At 48.6% G+C, this 22379-nt stretch overlaps 1 protein-coding gene across 1 annotated transcript; it reads left to right on the forward strand.

Moving 5' to 3' along the window:
- Positions 1–1660: 1660 nt before the first annotated feature.
- On the forward strand, positions 1661–22083 carry LOC116895780 (chymosin-like). The gene is made up of 11 exons (XM_032896929.1): positions 1661–1674; positions 2048–2184; positions 11244–11328; positions 13706–13856; positions 14729–14846; positions 15224–15342; positions 17276–17475; positions 19144–19257; positions 19991–20135; positions 20669–20767; positions 21922–22083. The coding sequence occupies exons 1-11, from the start codon at positions 1661–1663 to the stop codon at positions 22051–22053; spliced, it is 1314 nt and encodes a 437-aa protein (XP_032752820.1). The 3' UTR covers positions 22054–22083.
- Positions 22084–22379: the final 296 nt, after the last annotated feature.

Raw genomic sequence — 22379 nt, forward strand, 5'->3', positions numbered from 1 at the left:
TGGTTTTTAATGGTTATTTAGCACTCATTTTATCTCATTAACTAAAGCTACATATAGTATCATACAAACCAAACTACAGCTTGTCAGCCCTCCGAACCCTGGGGCTTCTTCACGGGAATTCCACCAACTGGGGATCAAACATATTAAAAAGTACATGTGCATTGAACATGCGTTGAGCTTGTTCTTGTTATTCTCTGAACCATACACACGACCATGTGGCATGGCATTGTGTCAGGTCTTATAAATAACCTCAGAAGGGTTAAAGCACGTGGGAGGGTGTGCACAGGTCCATGGTGATCCCACACTGTTTTCTATAAGGGACTTGAACATCCTCAGATCTTGGTATCCATTGGGAGTCCCATGGACTCCAGGGATACTGTTATCTCTTTCCTTACATATTTGGAATATTCAGTTTTCAGCCTCAGACAACAACTTTCCGAATGGAAGTTTTGATGATGCAGTAGGCTACGAGAGATCAGTAGTACCAAAGTACTAGACCACGCGTAGTAGGCCAGGGTTGGGGTGCCAACCTGCTGTGACTGTGGTGTCTTTAAATGAACATGAGGATCGTTTTTCCCCTTCCCTGGAGGGCGCTGCCCTGCCCACCTCGGCAGGAGCAGTTAATGGGCACCCAGTCCTGTGTGTATTTCTGGGATGGTCGTACCCATTAGGGTAGCATCATGCGTGGTGAGCACTAGGCAGGAGGGAGGCTGTGCTGTACCCTCTCTGTCTGCTCCCCAGCTGGGGCTGTTTAGTGCTAGAAGCCGACAGCCACTAGACCTCGGAGGCAAATGAATTTCAGATGGGTGAGGGTGAGCCCCCCAACCTCCATATGGCTTTACCTTCAACATCTGTGAAGAAAGCACCATGTGTCCCCACTCCACGCAGGTAGCACTGCTTCAACCTTCTCTATCTCTCCTGCTTAGCTGAGGAGACTAGCATAGTGCTTGGATCTTGGGGAGATCATGTGGCATATGACCATTTCCCTGAACGTCCTCAGTCTCTCTCCCTCCCTCCTTTCCTCCTTCCCTCCTTCCCTCCCTCCTTCTCTCTTTCTCATCTCATCTCATCTCGTCAGGTAGCCTTGGCTATCCTGGAACTCTTTCTGTAGTCCAGATGGGCCTCAAACTTACAGCAATCCTCCTGCCTCTGCCTCTCAAATGCTGGGCTTACAAGTGTGACTACTGTAGCTGGCTGCCTAGGCAGAGAGATGCGCTGGAGGGTAAGGAGCTGTGAGCATGCTTCAGGAGCCCCTGAAATTCTGTCACAAAAGCAAAGTCCAAAGGTTAAATAAACAGACACACCTGCAGTCGTCTTCATTTCCTTCGCTCACGGTGATGGTTGGTATCCCTCAGTAAGCTGCTGCAGTCTGCATGTCTGATTCCTGACAAGGGGCAGGTTGTCCAGAGCTTAGTGTCACAGCCTGCACGAGCTACTTCGTAGCTTGGGACTTTGGTCAGTTTATGTGTTTCAATTTCCCTCTTTATTAGTGGTAGCAGCAGCAGCAGCAGCAGCAGCAGTCGCAACAGCGTCGTCATCGTCATCGTCATCGTCATTGTTAGCAGTAGTCGCTGCAGCAGCTCTTGCTTCTTGGGTGGCCGTGGAGATTGAGTGTTAGTGAATGGGAAGTGCTCAGGAGATCGTCCACCATGGACGCAGCATGGGGATGGTCAGGTAGTTATCTTTCATTCTTACGAAGGCATCACCAAGAGTCAGCTCTCAGATCCCTGGCCCAGCCTCTGGGGGCTTTTGTGCCACGCCCCTTACTAAACCACCAGACTTGGATGCCTCTCCTTAGTTGGGAAAACCAAACATTTCAAAGGCCCCACATAGGAACCTAACAGCAAGAAACCCCTGTGTGTTCAGACAGTGTTCATTCCTTGCCAAGTTCAAGTTCACACACCGGTTCCTGGAGGCGGAGCCTGATAACAGCCGGGATCAGAAAGAGACATATACTCTCGGTATCTCCCGGTGCCTCGAGACCCTATTAAATGGAGAGGCATCAATTGCAAGTGAAGCACGATGTTTGCTCTGTCTGCGATTTTAGCACGGAGCTGTCCACACAGTGGACTCTGATCCGCCCTGGCTTTTCCCGGATTGTGGACAGCACAACTGTATCACGAGCACACATTGGCATAGGCCTCCCTGCAGTTTCCAGCTATGCCAAATGGCACAGGGTGGATTGTGGGGTTACCAGCAGGCTTCAGTTGCATTTACCCGGCCCCTCACTGGTTCTCTAGCTGTGACTCCCATATGGGACTTCTGTACCTTTTACCTTCTTCGATAAGCTCCACCTCAGGACATTTGTCAACCCAACCATCGGAGGAAACCAATTCAACAAATAATGAAAAATCGACACTGCTTTGCAAACAGAAGTGGCTCCCATTAGCTAGAACTCCAGTCTATCTAGAATGTGGACTTCATATCTGAGCAAGGGTCAGCATAACTGCCAGCCTAGCTCAGTTAGGAATACCTGTGTTGGCCAAGCTGGAGGACATGATTTTGTTTCCCATTAAAAAAAAACAAAAACCAAAACCAAAACCATAACAGCTGGTGTGGTGGTGAATGCCTGTGGCCTCAGGACTCGGTAAGCAGAGGTAGGCTGACCCTTGGGGCTAGCTAGCTGGCCAGTCAGCCATGCTGAGTTACCAAGCTCCCGGTAAGAGTGAGAAATTCTGTTTCATAAACAAAGCAGAAGCCTGGCAAGATGGGTCAGTGGGTAGAGAGGCGTTTGAATGCATGTCTGCTAGCTTGAGTTTACACCTTGGGTCCCACAGGGTGGTAGAAGAAAATCAAGGCCTGAGAGTTGTCCTCAGACTTCCATGAGCACAATAGTGCATACTCACACAAGACGTGCGTGCATGGGTGTGTACACACAGACAGACAGACACACAGACACAGACACAGACACAGACACAGACACACACACACACACACACACACACGCAGAGAGAGAGAGAGAGAGAGAGAGAGAGAGAGAGAGAGAGAGAGAGAGAGAGAGAGAGAGAATAAACAAGGTAGAAAGCAACCAAAGTTTGACCCCGGTGTCTACATGCACACACACATGTACACCCCTGTATGAGCACACACACATGTACACCCCTGTATGAGCACACACATGTACACCCCTGTATGAGCACACACACTAAGAAGTACCAGGATAGTAAAGGAGACAGAAAGAATGGGGCATAATCCTTCCTCCTCCTTGGTGCTTGAGACAGAGCACTTCAACTCATGTAGCCCAGGCTGGTCTCAAACTCACCCTGTGCCCAGGCTGGCCTTAAACTCTCTGTGTAGCCAACGATGACCTTGAACTTCTGACCCTACTGCCCCACATCACAAGTGCTGGGATTACAGGTGGGCAACATCGCATCTGAATTTCTGTTTTGCTTTAACGTTTTAGACTTTGCCCCAAATAGACCCATCCAGTACTTTATGTGGCAGCCCCTCCATCCTGTGCCCTGCCCCGTGGGGTCTGTCCGTTCAGTTTAGGGTGAAGATTATAATCAAGGCTGTTTGCGACTCCCACAGGGCAGCAAGCATTAGCTTCAAAGTACTTATGCCAGATATCAGCTAAGACATCGAGAGGGAAACAAGCATATTACTAATTAATGATGTTGGAGGTTAATATCGGATATTTTGAACACGTGTACATCTCAGGAAAAAAATCCTTCTTAATTAATGGTGGTGAGCAGTGTTTTCACTGACGGGGGTTTATTGAACCTCTTCAGGTAAAGATCTAACAGAAGGCAATAGCTGTAGTCTGATGTTGGATTCTCTGGTGTTCGACGGCCCAGCCTGGGCCTGCCCTCCACAGCCTCCCTCTCACCCACCCCTTCTCCTAGAGAAAACCTAGTTGATTCCCATGTCCAAAGGCATTTCTTCAGTAGAGGTTTGCTAAGCCCATTACTAGGTTGTTACTGGGATGAGGGCTTTGCCCTACCCACCTTATTCTGTCTGTATAATATTACTTAATGTCTACCATTATTTCAGAGATACATATTTGCCCCCAAGTCCACATTTTTGGTGTTTCTTGGAAAATGGCAAGCCCCAGAAATTTCTGTTTCAGGCTGCCTTCATGGAGCTAACGCCGTGTCTCCATGTTCCTGAGTCCACCGGTACCTGGTGTCTGCTATCCGATGGCTGTGCTGGTGTTAGAGCAGGGCAGACCTGCGGATATCTTGGTCTGCCTGGTGTTTACTTGTGATATACTTTAAAGAGTTAATTTAATTTAAAAAAGAAGGGAACCAAACTTACTAGGTTTTTCCAGCTGGTTAGGAAGTTCAACTCTTACAAGCGTCATTTTTCTCAGTTGCAGATTACACTGAACAGCAACTGTGCTGCACACAGTTTTCTAATGGCCAGAAAAGAGGAGCCAAAGCCATGGTGGAACACAAACACCATACTAGCACTTGAAGGTAAAGAGGCAGGTGTTCAAGACCATCATCAGCTACTTAGCGAGTTCAAGGACTGCCTGGGCTATATGAGACGCTGTCCTTTTTTTTTTTTTTTTTCTTTTTTCTTGCCTCAAGTTTATTTGTAAAAACAGCATAAGTCATCTTATCTACAAACAGTGTGTAGGTGGTTGTGTCCCAGCTGTCCGTCTGTCTTCACACTGGCAGGAGCCTTTCCCATGGGGCCTTCGCAGGGGCCTGAGCACCCTTGGGAGCCTGAGCTGGAGCTGCAGCCTGGGCCTTAGCTGGAGCTGTGGCCTCTGCCTTGGTTTGAACCTTGGGCTTTGGTTGGCAGAGCCTAAGACCCTTGGGCATGTAGCTTCGAATCCTCTTCCCAAGCTTGGGGTGAGCCGTGAAAGCCAGACGGCTGAGTTTGCGGCTGGGGCCCTTTGTCATCTTGGGCTTGATGGCCTGAGGTTTCACAAGGGCCTTGAGGGTTCTGTTCATGCACTCACGGCCTTTGCACTGTTGGCCTGCGTCTTCTTCAGGCCTTTCTTGTTGTGCCTCTTGGCAAAGCATATGTTCCTCAGAAACTTGGGGTCTTTGTGACTGGGGTTTCTTGATGCCATTTCTGTGCCATTTGGGGGACTGGTTGTGTGTGGTGTGATTCTTGGACTTGGCCATGTCTGCACGGTAACCCATGGCTCCCACCGAGACTCTGTCTTAAAAAATGAAAACAAAACTAAACAACAACAAAAGAAACGAGTTATAAGAGAAGAGGAGGAGGAGGAGTGTAAGGATGAGAGCTTTTGTGGAGCGTAGGAAGAGCTTGCATGCTCAGAACACATTCGGGAACCTTCTAGGGCCTCATCAGTTATGAGAAAACCCCAGGAGGTAGAAGATGGTCCGCCAGCACTCTTTATCTTTTACTTAAAAGGAATATATGTTTTCATTAGAAATGGAATTCATGGTGACACTTTGATTCATCATCATCATCATTATCATCATACTTTGTCTTATCTACCCCTCCCACTGTTCTACCCTCTTCTACTCCTTGTTCATTGGTCCTCTTCCCTCATCCCAAAGAGTAGCCCCTCCTGTTTTCATGACATCTATATTCTGTTACCCTCTCTTGTTTTCCCTCCCTGTCCCTTTAGGCTCCTTCCTCTCTCACAGCCCCTTCTGCCAGGTTTGTGTCACTTATCGTATGGTTTCTAGTTTTATCTGTTTTCCTACAAATTTCATAATTTCTTCTTCTATACAACTGAACACAATTCCACCTTGCATTTATACCACAATCTCTGTATCCGTTCATGTTGATGGACATCGAGGCTGGCCCCATAGGCTGGCTGTTTTGAATAGTGTAGCCTTCACCATGGATGCTGCCTTGAAATCTTTGAGTATAGAGTATAGAGTGCTATAGCTGGATCACAGGTAATTCTCTATGCAGCTTTCTGAGGAGCCTCCATAGGGAGTTCCTTTATGGTTGTGCTAGCTTGCATTCGAGTACTGTATAACAGTCCCTCTTTCCCTATCTCCTCTCCAGCACTTGCTGTCATGTGTTTTCTTTTCTCCCCTAAAATGTGTGTGTGTGTGTGTGTGTGTGTGTGTGTGTGTGTGTGTGTGTGTAAACCTAAGTATAGTGTCTGTGGTTTTGGGAACTAATTTGAGCCCTATGCAAGAGCAGTTTGTACTCTTAACCTCTGAGCCGTATCTCCAGCCCCATTGTTTGATTTCTTGGTGATAGGTCTGATGGGGGTTGGAGGGTTGAGAGGAAATCCCAGAACATTTTAATTTTAATTTGCTTTTCCCTGATGTTAAGGATGTTAAACCACTTGTGTTGGCCATTGTGTTTTTTTCTCTGAAACCTAATTTACCAGCCCTTTTTGTTGGATGATTTTTAAATTATTTAGCTTCTAGACTTCCATTTATAGATTCTAGACATTAATTTCTCATCAGACTTACAGCTGGCCATCACTTGACTCTGCTGATCATTTCTGTTACCAAGCAGGGCCTGTGTTACTCCTCTGTGGCTGTGATAAAGAAACGTGACCAAGGGGAGCTTTAGAAGTGCTTATCTTTGCTTACAGCTCCAGAGGTTGGAGCCATATGCAGGAGCAGGAGTAGGGAGCTGGCCAATCACATTTTCATCTACGTGAAGCAGCAGAGCAAGTAGACTAGATTGGGGTGAAACTATAGGTCCCCTAAGCCTGTGCCCTGTATCGTACCTGCTTCACCAAGGATCCGCATCCTGGACGTTCACAATGTGAGTGTTGTCAATCCATGAGCACAGGGTGTAACTTTTTAGATTTCTTTCTTCAGTGTTTTGAAGGTTTCATTAAGGAGATTCTTTGCTTCTTTGGTTAACTTTGTTGATAGTTGTTTTTTTGTTTGTTTGTTTTTGTTTTTTCACTTTTACTTTCATGGCAAGTTTACTATTTGGCAAAAAAGTTACTGTATGTATGTGTGTGTATATGTGTGTGTATGTGTGTGTGTATGTGTGTGTGTGTGTGTGTGTGTGTGTGTGTGTGTGTGTGTGTGTGTGTGTATGTGTGTGTGTGTGTGTGTGTGTGTGTGTGTGTGTGTGTGTGTGTGTGTGTGTGTGTGTGTGTGTGTGTGTGTGTGTGTGTGTGTGTGTGTGTGTGTGTGTGTGTGTGTGTATGTGTGTGTGTGTGTGTGTGTGTGTGTGTGTGTGTGTGTGTGTGTGTGTGTGTGTGTGTGTGTGTGTGTGTGTGTGTGTGTGTGTGTGTGTGTGTGTGTGTGTGTGTGTGTGTGTGTGTGTGTGTGTGTGTGTGTGTGTGAATGTGTGCAGGTATGTATATATGTGTTCGAATGAGTGTAAGTGCAGTATGTGTATTTGGATGTGTGGCCCGTGTATGGAGATGAATGTAGAGGCCTGAGGTCCACCTGGGGTGTTGCTCCTTAGGAGACATCGTTGGTTTTTGAGACAGGATGTCTCATTGGCTTGGACCTCAATGATTAGGCTTCGCTGCCTGGCAAGCAAGCTTCAGAGATCTATCTTCTTTATCTCCCCAGTGTTGAGAGTGCAAGCATGAGCTGCTGAGCCTCCATGTCCAGCCTTTCCTGTGAGTGCTGGGGATTGAACTCATGTCCTCATGCTTGCATGTAACTTTTCCCTAGCCCCCTGAATGCTCGTCATCTAAGATTGCAATGGAGTCTTCACAGTGTTTTAAGTAGGGATCCTGTAATGTATAAACAGGGATGGTTTGACTTCTCCTGTCTGTATCTCTTTTGTTTTTCTCTTGTGTTATGTTCTAGCTACCACTTTGAGTATTATATTGAACAAAGGTGGGGAGTCTCAGTCATTGTTCCACTGCTGTAAAGAGGAACCATAACTAAGACAACTCCTTATTTCTCCCCAAGTCTTGATTTTTATTTCTTAAAAACGTTGCACATTAATTTTGCTTTCTGACTCTGTGCCTGGGCCTTTGACACTTTCACAACAATTTTCTGCTCCTCAATAAGGAAGGTCGTCGGCTTGATCCTGTCACGGTCACACTGGGCACACATGGAGACACCACAGGCCCTGCTGACCTGCTTCTTTGTCTTAGGCAATCTCAGAAGGACGTTGGGTCTCACAGCACGAACCCCTCGCAGTCTGCCTGGGCATACGCCACATGCAGATTTGGGTGCTTTCCCAACCTTCTGGTGTAAAGGTAAACAATCCTATTGCCAGGGTTCAAGACAGCCTAGTTTTGTTAGAGGCTGTATTGTAGGAAAGCCTATGATGGTTGTCAAACGCTGGACCCTCCTGAGTGCCTCTAAGCACCGCCCCGGAAGAGGAGACATCTCTTATAAAAGAGAGAGAATTCATTTGGGGGCTTACTTAACAAGTTCAGAGGTTAAGTCCGGTATCATCATGGCATGGCAGCGTGCATGGCATGGTGTTAAAACTGTTGAAAGATATATCGTGATCCTTAGGTAGAGAGGAGAAAGAAAATGGACCAGGCATGGGCTTTAGAAAATCTCAAAGCCTATCCCTAGTGACACACAAGGCCACATCTACTCTAACAAGGCCATGCCTCTTAATCCTAATTCTTCTCAAATAGTGCCACTCCCTGATGACTAAGCTTTCACATATATGCTATTCTTACTCAAACCACCACAGCACACGTGTTCCTTTCCTGATCTTTCAGAGCAAGTGCTTTCAGTCTCTCCTTATTTAACATAATATGTTTGTCATATGTTACCTTTATTATGTTGAGGCGTATTCCTTATGTTCTGAGTTTCTTCAGGGTTTTTATAATGAAGGGATATTGAACTTTGCCCGAGGCCTTCTCTGTATTTGTTGAGATCTGTGTAAGATTGTAATGTAGTCTTTACGTACTTTTGCCTCTTTTTTTTTTTTTTTTAAGATTTAAGACAGACACACCAGAAGAGGGCTTCGGATCCCATTACAGATGGTTGTGAGCCACCATGTGGTTGCTGGGAATTGAACTCAGCACCTCTGGAAGAGCAGTCGGTGCTCTTAACCATCTCTCCAGCCCCTTTATGTATTTTAAGTAGGGATTGTCTTTAAGTTTGTTCATGTGCTGAACTACATCCATTACACATGTTGAACCGCTCTTGCGTCCCTGGAAGGAAACCAACTTGACAACAGTGCATGGCTTTTTTTTTTTTTCCTTTTCTTTTTTTCGGAGCTGGGGACCGAACCCAGGACCTTGCAGGCGCTCTACCACTGAGCTAAATCCCCAACCCCAGTGCATGACTTTCTTTATGTGCTCTTGAATTCAGACTGCAAGTGTTTTGTTGGGAACTTTCGTTTCTATGGTATTAAGGATGTTAGCCCTTGATACGTTTATCTTTGAATCTCAGGTAACCTGAGGCACAGAGTGGTAAGGACATTTGTCCAAAGTCATACAATGTGTAGCTGACCCTGGATTCAAGGCCACACGGCCACACATGTTTTTCCAGAAGTCACACTTTCCCTCCGGGTCGCCTTGCAATTTGGAGAGGGGAATTCCTTTGAATTTCCTCAATTAGACCCATATGTGCTCACTCGACTGGACTCCCTGTGGGTTGAGGTGACAATAGTTCTGCCTGTTGTGTCTAGTGCAGACACACAGGAGACATGTAAGAAATTGACCTCAGCTGTCCCTCATCAGTGCCTATATTTGAGTGGAGGACAAAACCTTGTGCTGAAGAAGGGGTGCCCTTGGGTCCTGACTTGTTTCAGCCACTTCTGTGAGTCTCCAGACATAGGCCTTCTAGACCAAGGTGATTTGTCCTTGTGTGGTGCCAGGCAGGGAGTGCTCAACTCTTATCGTGGTCTTTCTTAAGAGCACTTTCTAGATTGTGGCTTGCATCCACCGATAACCTATCTTAGCACCAGGGCTGTGGGGCAGTGCTCCAGCATACACCTGAATGCTCTCAGATGGTTGCCAACTGTGTGAACAAATAAAAAGGCAGATAGCACGAAGGGATGTTTGATTCTTGGCTCTGTGGTCACCCTCCAGTGGGAGAGGTGGTTGCACCTAACACCTGTGGTCATTATCCTTGAAAGGTCACCACTGGGGCCATTGGGGACATAGAGCCACAAATTACCCTCCCTCCATTAATGGAGCTAACAGCCTTGGAGTGCTAGATACTGCAGATGGGACTCACTGAACTGTCTCAAGGGGTGTCTGGAGGTTGAGACAAAAGAGCTAGAAGGAGAATTGGTCTTGCAGTGGAGTGTGGAGATATTCATTCAGGACACTTGAGACAATGCCAAGCTCTTACTACAGGCCTCTGTGAATGTCCATCTCCTCATCTGCAGCGTGTCACATGGGTGTCACCAGTGACAAGACCACTTATTTACACATCTTCTTATTCAAGCATCCCCTGAGCACCTCTTGTGTATCTTACTCAGTGCTGAAGGAGGAGATACAGCTCAGATTCAGGGTCATCAACTGGTACCGGGCCTCTGGGCCCTGGCCCATGGGAGCAGTATCCTAAGGGAAGAAAACAAGAAATAAGCTTCTTCACTTAGTATTGATTTTACCGCTCACTTCTCTGGCTTTGGGAGTAGAAGGCGATGAACAGCAGCTGTGTGTACCATTGTCGGGATCAGGCCTGGCTCCTGTCTTCCATCTGTAGGAATACTCCTGTGCCTGGCCTCTTGGGGCCCTCCTTTGGCCCCCATAAGCCAGATGTGTGGAATTTCAGCTGACACTTCTTTTAAAGGTTGATGTATTCAAATCCCCACCCGGCCTCATCTGCTCTCTCTCCACTCTCCACCCTTGCCAGGTCTTCCTCTGCATGCAGATGTTTGTCCTGTTAACAGCAGGCAGCTGTCACCATGTTCTCTTGTACATCATGCTCCTGACCTCCCATCTTCCAATTTGCCCACCTTATCCTGGCTTCATTTCCATTTTCCAGTTCATAGGCCTGGCACATAATTGTCTCCACAAACGTTTCCGATACAGGCTTTAGTATCTTTCCTGTCTCAAATCTCTCTTAGGCCAGACAGCATGAGTGTCTGGCTTCTGATCTAGTCTCCAATAGGACACTCACATGTGTTATCCCTGCACCCACGAGTGGGCCTTCTACATGCAGTGTCAGCCTCCCCTCCTCCTTGAGCTGTCACTGCCCTCTTTCCCTTATCCCTTCCTGTGGGGCAGGCATCTGCCTTCCCTCTCTGTCCTTCCCGGTCCTTCCAGCTGTTGCAGTGAGCAGGCCTTTGCTCCCGTGTTCTCAGCATTCTTTCCATTGAGTGTCTCTAGGGACACACGCTCCTTCTCTTTTAAACAGTGCTCCCCGTGGGAACTTGGGGTATGGTTGGCCTGGGCTCAAAAGTTGAGCTTCCTCCACTGAGGTGATAGATTATACAAGCATTCTTGGTCTCAGATGCCACTTTGAGACTAGACCAAGCCCTTTCTGGAGAAATTGGTCTGGGAGACTCAAATCAGGAGCATCTGGGACATCTGCTCCGGTAAAGTCTGGCCTAGGGAAGGGGTGAAGAGAAGGGAGGTCCATGGCCTGGTGGGGACAGGCTGCTCAAAGAGCAGAAGGTACAGCATGAAACAAGTTCCTGGTAGCAGCCCCACCTGTGTTAGCTCAGGGGTCCCGTCTAGAGCGGGGTTTGCTGTGCAGGGCCCTGTGTTGACTTTTCCCAGCTTGAAGGCCTGTGTACCCTTGTTGGTTGAAGTCTTTAGAATGGTAGACTTTGTAGTTCTTATCAGTGTGGGTCTTGGGTAGTAGGTGCTATCTCACTATGTTTGTGAAGTAGTCTGAAGTTGGGGGCACCTCTGAAGTCTGGGCACCCAGCCAGAGGGAGCCCCACTCTATAAAGGCTGAAAGGATGGGCACTGGCTACAGAGGCCGTTTTCTGTGGTCCAGAATGAGGTGCTTTGTGCTGCTCCTCGCGGTCCTTGCCATCGCCCAGAGCCATGTGGGCACCAGGTGAATGTTGGACTTTGGATGGGCAGGGGGGCTGTTGCTCTTCCAGCGCTCAGTTCTCTTGGGGAACTCCAGGGGAATTGCTCATCCTCTGGTCTTTACACACTGAATGTGATCCTGAGGACGGGGTGCCAGACAGGAAGCCTCGGGGATAGGAAAACATGGTTTCCAGAAAAAAAGACCTACCTAGCATTTGGTTCCCAGCTCTATTACCTCTGTGCCTTCATTTCTTCATCTGCTATGAAGTTAGGGCCTTCATAATGCCCATCTTTTAGGGCTGCTATGAGACTGCAGGAGTTAATATTTGTAAAATACTTCAAATAATGTTAGACCTACCATGGAAGCTATATATGCACTCGTTAAAATAGATTTCTTGGTTTAGGAACTCTTTTAGAAAGGTCTGTGGGTTCTTCAAAAGTAGCTAGACCATTGCCTCTACTGCTCTGGGTGAGATGATTTGCACTTTACAGATGAGATCATGGTTCAGGGAGAGTCCCTGTGCTACCCAACACCATGTAGATAGTAATGGAGGAGCCAGGGCTCAATCTGGCTGGACTTGCACTCTTGCTGCCCCCACCCCATCCCAGGTGCTTGTATGTGTGTTCTGTCAAGGCCCGGACATAGAGAAGACTGCACACCTTCTTGAATTGGATCCTTAAAAAGAGGTTGAATATCTTTGCTAGTGAGGGCTCTCTGACAATGATTTTTTTCTCAAGTCCAAGGTGTGCAGACAGCTACATAAGAGACAGAGCTGGAGCCGAGGACCCTGGGATGAATTGCAGGCATGGCTGGCCTCTTGGCTCCGCATGCGGTAGCAGCCGAGTTCTGGTTGTAGCTGGCTTTCCTCTGGAAGAAGAGGTCCCTGAAGCCAATGCGCGGCACCTGTACTTCTGTAATCTCAAGTTGTCTTTTCAGTTAGCTCTCAGAGGGGACGGTGTGATTTTTAGACACTTTAGGGACTGTGGTATGCACAAAGTTCTGCTTTAATCCGTGGGGAGAGAAAATGGTCAGACGGTCAAGGACAGAATAAAAAAGTGTTGGGAAGGAAGGATCGACCCTATTGTTTAAGAAGAAACTGAAGACTAAGGCATCGGAGCCCCCCAGAGTGAAGGCCACAGGGCTTTGGCAGCCTGCATGTGGAAGTGCGGAGGGCTTGAGAGTCTCCTGCTGGAAGCTCAGGGGCAGTGGCAGTCTTCAGGGGCAGTGGCAGTCTTCAGGGGGCCAAGGGACATGGCAGAGGCAGATCTGTTCTTTTCTGCAGTTTCCTCTCTTGATCTTTTTTCCCCTCACACTGAATTGCCTTCATTATCCCAAACCTAAACTGGGCCAAGGGGTCCAGTTAGGTGTCCTGCTCATGCTGAGGAGGTTTTGAAGAATTTCCAGCCACTTTGGGGAAAACACTACTCAGAGAAGAGAAAAGCAATAGGCAAAAGGTGGTGTCACTGCTGGAAGCAGGTGCCGCCATGTAGGAGACGTCATCATCTCTGCACAGAGGGGTCCTCCTCACTGTGGACCTCTGTGCTTTGGACAGTGCCTGGCACATAGTAAGGCCACAGGTAGAGTTTGGTGAGCGAGTAAGTGACAGTGTTCTTGGTGGCTTTCCAACCAGGAGTAACAAAACTCATTACTTACTATATTGTAAAACAAATGTTGCGAGTCTCTACCATATGGAAAAAAGAAAAGTAACAAGAAATATCAGGGCATTGTATTTAATGGCTCTAGACAGTGACCTGTAAAGCGACATAGAATCTATTATTTTACTTTTTTTGGGGTATAATTTTTAAAGTTGGAAAATCACTGACTGGTACTGTCAGTCGAATGCTGGCCAGAGGCTGAGCTGGGAACGTGTGTGGGGATGGTTCATGGAGCCCAGTCTTCTTCCTTATGGTGACTTCACCTCCCCTCCTCAGGATCCCTCTGCACAAAGGGAAGTCTCTGAGGAACACCCTGAAGGAGCAAGGACTGCTGGAGGACTTTCTGAGGAGACACCTGTATGAGTTCAGTGAGAAGAACTCCAACATCGGGGTGGTGGCCAGTGAGCCTCTGATCAACTATCTAGATGTGAGTGTCTGCAGGCCTTCTCAGGGATGGATTCTAATGTTTCTGGGCTCCTGCCTTGCAACAGCATCCCTTCCTTCAGGAACTGCAGAGCCTGTGGGGCATGGAGGCCACCTCCCTGCCATCAGTAGCTCTATCATGGGCCAGTAGAGCCAGCAAAGGCAGCCCTCTGGTCTTCAGGGCTCCAAAAGCCTTGCTGGATGGGTCTGAGTTCAGATGACCTTCGCCATACAGCCTGCTTCTTGGGATCAGAGGAACCATGCCTTAGTGTGTGGTCATCAGATCTGGAGGCAGCAGATACCTGGTCTTTAGCTTCTAAGGAATGAGTTCTAGTTTTCTCTTCTCACCCAGGCAAGAGTGCCATTGTGCTCTTTTCCTTTCTGGAATCTGCCCCCATCCATCACTCATGGCACCAAACAGCCAATGCTTTTATGCCTGTGTTTACATTTCTACATCTAGGTCACAGTCCTGCCCCAGCCTCAAGGGAGCTGGAAGGAGCAGGTAGCGTGGAAGCTTGAGTGGGCTCCTGGGACCCTGCTCTCAGCAGATGCCGTAGGTCTATGGCTAGCTTCTTCCTGCCTGGTCTCTTCCCTAGGCAGGACTCTAAAGTTTAACGTCTAGAAAGTAGTTCCCGCTCACGGTGTGCTTCTGAGCTGATTCTAAACTGCTGCTGGGGTGGGAGTGCAGAAGACGTGGAGATGAAGAGCCCTCCATGTGGAGTGGACACCACCCTCTCCTTTCTCCTTCTTGATGCTCCCCTTCCCAGGTCTCTGAGTAGAAACTCAGGACTCACAAGCATCTGTTCCCAGGATCAACTCTTCCCCAGTGTCCCCCATCCCTGACTACACCTCTGACCCTGAGATGTCTGTTCTTAGAGTGAGTACTTCGGACTGATCTACGTTGGAACACCACCCCAGGAGTTCAAGGTGGTGTTTGACACAGGCTCCTCAGAACTCTGGGTACCCTCTGTGTACTGCAGCAGCAAAGTTTGCAGTGAGTGACTTTCCACTCTGCCCACCCCTCTTGTCCCTTCCTTTTCTATCTCCCTGATGAGAAAATGGAGGTCCAGAGAGGAGAAGGGTCTTGGCTAAAGCTACTCAGATAGGCTTTCAATGGGCTTTGAAAACACACACCAGGGTTTCTTCTCTCTGTGTTTGGAATTATATGGGCAGGGGTTTGGGGATGGGGTTTGGATTTCTTGACTAAACTATAGGGCCAGGTTTCAGAGAGATCAAACTATATATTTTCCACAGAGAGAATGTCTGATTCATAGCTGTACTCTCACAAGGTTTAGTGAGGTTTTCCACTCTGCTTGAGGGTGTTGAAGGCAGAGGACACCAAGGATCCACTAATTTGGGTCTTTGTTGCAGGAAACCACAACCGCTTTGACCCATCCAAGTCCTTCACCTTCCAGAATCTGAGCAAGCCCCTGTTTGTCCAGTATGGTACTGGCAGTGTGGAGGGCTTCCTGGCCTATGACACTGTCACGGTAAGTGAGGTGGCAACAGCCTGGGCTTCCCTGATGTTTCTCTGACGCTGTCTCTGTCCCAAGACGTTCCAGTTTCAGTGGGTTGTGCATCTGGTGGGAATGAGGGCCCCTTGGGTCCTGTCCACTGGGTGGCTTCTGAGAGGGGTTCCCACTGGTACCCACTTGTGTGATGCTCCCTTCCCTCCTCCATTGCTTGCTGTGGCTGCACTCAGAGCTCCCCTCGAATGCTTCCCCAGTTCCTGGTGTTCAAGTTCCCATCTTGGCCAGACTTCTGGATTTGGGTCACTCACAGTTTACTTGACTCCACGCACATTCACGCACATGGTCCCGTCACCTCTACTAACCTTCCCTTTGGCCAGTGGCTTTCCCCCAGCCTTTGCTTCTCTGCAGAATGTTACTCTATCAATGAGGTCTCTCCAGCATCCTGTAGAGTCACACGCTGCCTATGGCTTTACCCTGATTTGTTTTTCTTCTGAGGGCTCATTGTACCTGACATGTTCTACACCACTGCTTTTTAAAATCCACGATTGACCATTCCTGTTGGATAAAAGGTTCCCCCAGGCAGGGACTTTCTTCTCTCCATTACTACATCCCCAAAGCCTTACACACGGCACCCCAGAACTCCTCAATGACAGTTCGTTGGCTGAAAGAGAGAGAATTGTGTTATGCCTTAGTCCTTAGCCATTGTTCATTTATTCACACCGTGAATGCTTGCTCTAAGAAAGACAGAGTGTGGGGCAAGAGGAGAGAGGACCTGCTTGCCTCATGCTTTCTAGCGAAAGGCATCCTGGTGGCCCTGTGAGAGCAAGGTCTATACAAAAGACAAGTCAGATGGCTTTGAATGTGCCGAGTACAGCATGGAGAAAATAAAGCTAGAATGTGTGGGAGAATGCTCTGGTGGATATGGTTGCCCGTGGCAAGCTGGATCCCCAGTGATACACCTCCAGAAGCCAGGCCAGAGATGATCTGGGGACAGCACTGCAGAAGAGCTGATTGCAAAAATGCTGGGACAGGGAGGAGCTAGGGCAGTTGAGGAAGGGGTCAGAGGCCAGCATTGGGGGTGGGGCAATGGGAGCTAAGGGGCGGGAATGAGAAAAGCTGTGAGGGGCAGGACCAGAAGGTGATTCCACTCTGCATCTACTAAGATGCGGAGGCAGTCGTAGCCTGTGTGGCAGGTTTGATCTCAGGTTTTAAGTTCACATTTGCTGCTCTGTGTGGAGACTTTCAGTTTATAAGACAGAGCAGAGGCAGGAGACCTGTTTCAGCCCTTCGTGTGTGTCTAGAGCAGGCTGGTGGACACATCTGCCCTCTGGGGAAATGGGCAAGTGAAGGACAGTTTTCTTTAGCATGGTACCAATGACTGTTCAGTAAGCAGACCTTCAGTGAGCGTTCAGTGGTTGTTCAGCTGTTTAGCTTAGGCACCGGTTGGAGAGTCAGGCATTATTATTACACTTATCAGATAAGGGCATGAAAGATTCAAGCTCGGTCAGCAAGTAACTGAATGGAGACCCACATGGCACGCTCTTTGTGCATAGTGATGCCTCCATGGGAGGGAGGACCATGGGAGAGGACCACAACTCGAAGGTGCAGCTATTTCTGCAGACAGCCTTAACAATCACAAGCCCCCTTCCTTCGGGCTTGTCCCCAGGATGAGAGCTGTGTCTGCGCCAGCACCTTCTCTTCTTCCCCTTCCAGTCTCATCACAGCAGTTCTTCAAAAGCAAGCAGAAAACGTGGAGGACCTGGCCCACCCCAGTCTCTTAAGCTAAAATGAATCCTGTGCTATCAAAGTGGAGACAGGGCAGAGAGGGCTGGAGTTCTGACAACGGCCTGTGATCCCAGACTGGCTGCCCCTAGTCCTGGGTTCCTCCATCTCTGGCTGCAGAAGCTCACAGGTGGAAACCACCACGACAGTTTCTTTTTCATCTTCCCAGGTCTCTGATATTGTAGTTCCCCATCAGACTGTGGGCCTGAGTACCGAGGAGCCAGGTGACATCTTCACCTACTCTCCATTCGATGGCATCCTGGGCCTGGCCTACCCTACTTTTGCCTCCAAGTACTCAGTACCCATATTTGACAACATGATGAACAGGCACCTGGTGGCCCAAGACCTGTTCTCCGTTTACATGAGCAGGTAGGAGCTGCACCCACCAAGGGTCTGACGGGTAATCTGGTAAGCCCTGTTGACTGAGGTGAATGTCTGCCCTTTGGAGACACTACCTGCCAAGGTAGCCATCAGCATCCAAACTATCTCCATCCTGGTTTCCAGGCACCTGCAAGCTTCTGTCCGAAGACCTGACTGGAACCATTCATGTAACTGAGTTTACTGGGTCAAAGATGAGAAGGTTTCCATTCTACACCCTCAGCCCCCTCAAAAAGCAGAGCCTTGCTAGAATGTGTTAGAAGGCTTGCACGTGCTAGGTCCCAGGTCAATCCCTGGCGCTATAAATAACAACGACAAAAACAAAGCTTGTTTCCACCTCTAGATAAGGCCCTTTAACCTGTTCTTCCAAAGCGATAGGATCTCCGGAATCATTTGTCAATGTCTTTGAGATCCTCAGTCCTAAAGAGTACAGGGTGTTCCTTCATGAGAGAGAGAGAGAGAGAGAGAGAGAGAGAGAGAGAGAGAGAGAGAGAGAGAGAGGATTGCTTATTCAGGAATTTGTGTCAGAGCCAGGCCTGGATTCCAGGGAGCCTGTTACAGTGCTGCCACTTTATTTTCCTCCTCCTTGTGATGACCTAGCTCCTCTCAGACTTGGGGTAGGTGGCTGCACAAGGAGAGAGAGACCACCCCCTGGAGAAGAAGCTGGACAGCTGAGGAGAGGGGACCCCAGGGAAAGAGTAAGGTGGTGCATTTCATTTGTCCATCCATCCACGTATCCATCTATTCATCCATCCATCCATCCATCCATCCATCCATCCATCCATCCATCCATCCATCCATCCATCCATCCATCGTATCCATCCATCCATCCATCCATCCATCCACCATATCCATCCATCCATCCATCCATCCATCCATCCATCCATCCATCCATCCATCCATCCATCCATCCATCCATCCATCCATCCATCCATCCATCCATCCATCCATCCATCCATCCATCCATCCATCCATCCATCCATCCATCCATCCATCCATCCATCCATCCATCCATCCATCCATCCATCCATCCATCCATCCATCCATCCATCCATCCATCCATCCATCCATCCATCCATCCATCCATCCATCCATCCATCCATCCATCCATCCATCCATCCATCCACCCACCCATCCATCCACTCATTCATGTATTCCATCTATATTTACCAGGCCGTTTATATGCAGAAGCTAGGCCAGAACATGGGGTATACACATAAGCAAACAAGACAAGCTGGAAGATATGTTTTGGCAAGGGAAACAGGCAGCACTCAGATATTCACATTGTAATCAAGCAGTTGTGAGAAGCGTGCCCCAGCAAAGAATGGGGACAGTTTTAATCCAAAGTGTGGGGCCTTGTTGAAGACCCTCCTGGGGTGGAGGTTCAAGGGGTTGCTGGGAGGAACTGAGTCAGAACCTGGTGGCCTCCTGACCTGTGTGCTGAGTCACTCCCTCCCCGTGGCAGTGCTGAGTCAGGGCCGGGAGGCTGAGAGGAGAGGGAAGGTGCTGCTGAGTCACTGTGAAGCCTGCTGAGGTTGCAGGGTTGGGAGAGAGGCAGCGAGAGGCCTCTTGGTCTCCATCCATCTGTCTCAAGATGGGACTGGACAGTTTTCCCCAGTAGGGTGTCTGCTGCTACAGAGAGGCCTTTCTTGGTTCCAGGAATGACGAAGGGAGCATGCTCACGCTGGGGGCCATCGATCAATCCTACTTCATAGGCTCACTGCACTGGGTGCCTGTGACTGTGCAAGGATATTGGCAGTTCACAGTGGACAGGTAGGTGAGCAGAACCTCATATGGACCCCTGCTAGAGGCTGGCTTTTGGTGTATGGATATGGAGGCTCAGGTGTCACACCACAGGGCTGAGAAGAGTTGAACCCAGTAGCTTTGAGGTTACCGATTCTGATAGCTAGCTGGAATCCTTTGCAAGTGCTTAAACTGCAAATCTAACCTTGCCTTGACTGCCTCTTGCCTGGAGGCCCTGTGCTGAGTGGTTCTATGGCTGCCTCCTTGGTTGCCACTGAACCTGTAGGGGGTGGGTGCCAGGATTGCCCTCAGTGTGTAGGTTGTAGACTTTTGATTTGGGTCTCATGATCATCATCCGAGGAAGCTGATTCGTGGATTCCTCATGTACCCACTTTGTTCATGAGAAGCCCAAGTATACAAACGGTGGGAGACTTCTGAGATAGGGATCGAGTAAATGGCAGAGAAGGCTTGAAACTGGATCTCTAGGCAGCTGGGGAGTCCTCCGTCCACTCACAGAATGGCCCGTGGGTGGATTGTTTTGCTATTTGGATCCTTCCAATCTGAGCTGGTCTCAATTCAGCCACCAATTGAGACTATACTTAGTCTTTAATCTTGGGGAGTTTTGGGGGTTTCAAGAAGAGGCTCAAAAGAAGGGTTTGGACCTCCCTCCTTCCTTGAGGATCCTGATAAGGGTAGGACGGACCCAGAGGGAGAAGGCTGGGTGTAGGTTGGTACCCCAAAGCCCTTCTGTTTCATCTCCCAGGATCACAATCAATGACGAGGTGGTGGCTTGTCAAGGCGGCTGCCCTGCTGTTCTGGACACAGGCACTGCCCTGCTGACAGGGCCTGGTAGAGACATCCTCAATATTCAGCACGCCATTGGAGCTGTGCAGGGCCATCATGACCAGGTAAGGACAGGCCCACCCCTTACTTCCAAAAGCTTCCTGAATCAAGAGCCCCTTTCTCCACAGAAGAAATGTTGACGGAGATTGTTGGGTGAGCCCATTTTAAAAAAGTGGCCAATACTTCCCTTCCAGCTTTGGTCAGTCCTTGCTGAGGGAGCTTTATTCTTTCTTTGCGTAGTGACTATCTTCTGTTTCCTCATCCTCTGAGAGCCTATGGCTCATTAACCTTTGCCACGCCTTCTTGTTCTACTTGGTCTACCATTACACCAGTCTACCCTTCTTCCTTTCTCCTGAGATACTTGTACACTCTGGCTAGTCCTATAAGGAAGCCATGGAGGCAAGCCTTTTTGTCCCATGTTAGGGTCCGTCCTTATGATGCTGAAAGCTGATACCTCCAGTGGGACTATGTTCTGCGACTCGGCCCCATTTGGACAGCCTCCCTGTTTCCCTCTGAGTAGAGTCGCACAGTGTGGAGGAAGGAGTTCTGCACCATCAGTGCCTCTCTTGATAAATGACATTTCTTTCCCTTCTCTTAGTTTGACATTGACTGCTGGAGGCTGAACTTCATGCCCACGGTTGTCTTTGAGATCAATGGTAGGGAGTTCCCACTGCCACCCTCCGCCTATACCAACCAGGTATGCACTTCCAGAGAGCAATGCTCTGGGTCCACCTAGTATCCCTTGCCCTGGGACTTCGGCGAAGGCTAATGGCATGAGCCCCTTGAATGGGTCATAGGATTTATCTTTGAGCTTCTTTGTGTGACTACTTTGTGTGAGTCTTGCTGAAAAGAAACAGAAAACAGGAAGGACAGAGAACCAAGGGCTTGGAGGAAGGATATAGATTGGATCCAAACTGCCCATTGGGACCTCTACCCACAGTTCAAGCTTCCAAGCCATGGTGGCTTAGAATTCCGTCTAGGGTTTCCTTAGCTCTTTTTGGCTGTTGTGGGACTGCTGGTCTCAGTGTGGCCGGATCCTGAGCACCCTAAACTAATGACGACTAGGGTGATGGGTGCTGAGAGTCTGATGATAATGGGTTGGGAATGTGGGATACAGCACATGGGGCCAGGACTCACCAAACCACCGCAGATTAAGTCAGTGTGACTTTCCTAAGCTCTATTTATTTATTAAGAGTTTAATCCCAGCACTTGGGAGTCAGAGGCAAAAGGATTTCTGTGAGTTTGAGGCCAGCCTGGTGCTCATGGTGAGCTCCAGGACAGCCAGGACTACAAACAAAGACCTTGTCTCAAAAAACAGACCAGCATTTTAATTTATCTATCTGGGCATTTTGCCCACATGCATGTATACATAGTATGTGAACCTCGTGGCCATGGGGGTCAGAATAGGATGTCAGACCCCTGGGAATTAGAGTCACCAGTGGGTGTGAGCCATCGTGTGGGTGCTGGAAACTGAAACTGGGTTCTTGGGAAAAGCAACAAGTGCCTGATAACTCCTGAGCCCTCTCTCATTGCTTTTAATTTTAACTATTTTTAAGGTGTGTGTGTGCACATGCGTGCACATGGTATATGCATGTGAATGCAGTTGCCTGTAGAGGCCAGAAGAGGGCATAAGATCCCCTGGAGCTGGACTTACAGGAGGTTTAAGCAAGTTCTGGTGATTGCTAGGCAATCTCTTCAGTCCCTACTTTCTTCACCTGTTGAGTGTGACAGATTTCATTCTCCTTGCTTACCTAGGAAGGTGATTTCAGGATGCAATGAGACAAGGGAGAGTAACTGAGTGAAAAACTCTCACTGCTGAATCCAACCTCATTGCACTCTTGCTTTTTCCAGTTCCAGGGCTCCTGCTCCAGCGGCTTCAGGCATGGCTCCCAGATGTGGATCCTTGGAGATGTGTTCATTCGGGAGTTCTACAGTGTGTTTGACAGGGCCAACAATCGTGTCGGACTGGCCAAGGCTATCTGATTATACAACTACACACACACACACACACACACACACACACACGATTTATCAAGTGGAACGCTCCCAATAAATACTGCATTTCTCCAAAGACTGGTTTCTCTTGTTTTCAAGGGTACTGGAGCTTTGCACCAATATGAGGTTGGGCTGTGCCTGCCATTGGGGCAGAGCTGAGGCCAAGTAAATTGGGGAGGGATGGGAATATGGTTGGTGGGTAGAAAACTTTCATGAAGAGGATGACTATTTTGAACTGAGATGGAGGAGACTAGGCCTGTGTGTTCCACCTGTCTTTCTACTCTAAGAACTTTCTAGAAAATGGTATCTGAGGA

The sequence above is a fragment of the Rattus rattus genome, chromosome 3, assembly GCF_011064425.1.
Source record: "Rattus rattus isolate New Zealand chromosome 3, Rrattus_CSIRO_v1, whole genome shotgun sequence".
NCBI classification, from domain to species: domain Eukaryota; kingdom Metazoa; phylum Chordata; class Mammalia; order Rodentia; family Muridae; genus Rattus; species Rattus rattus.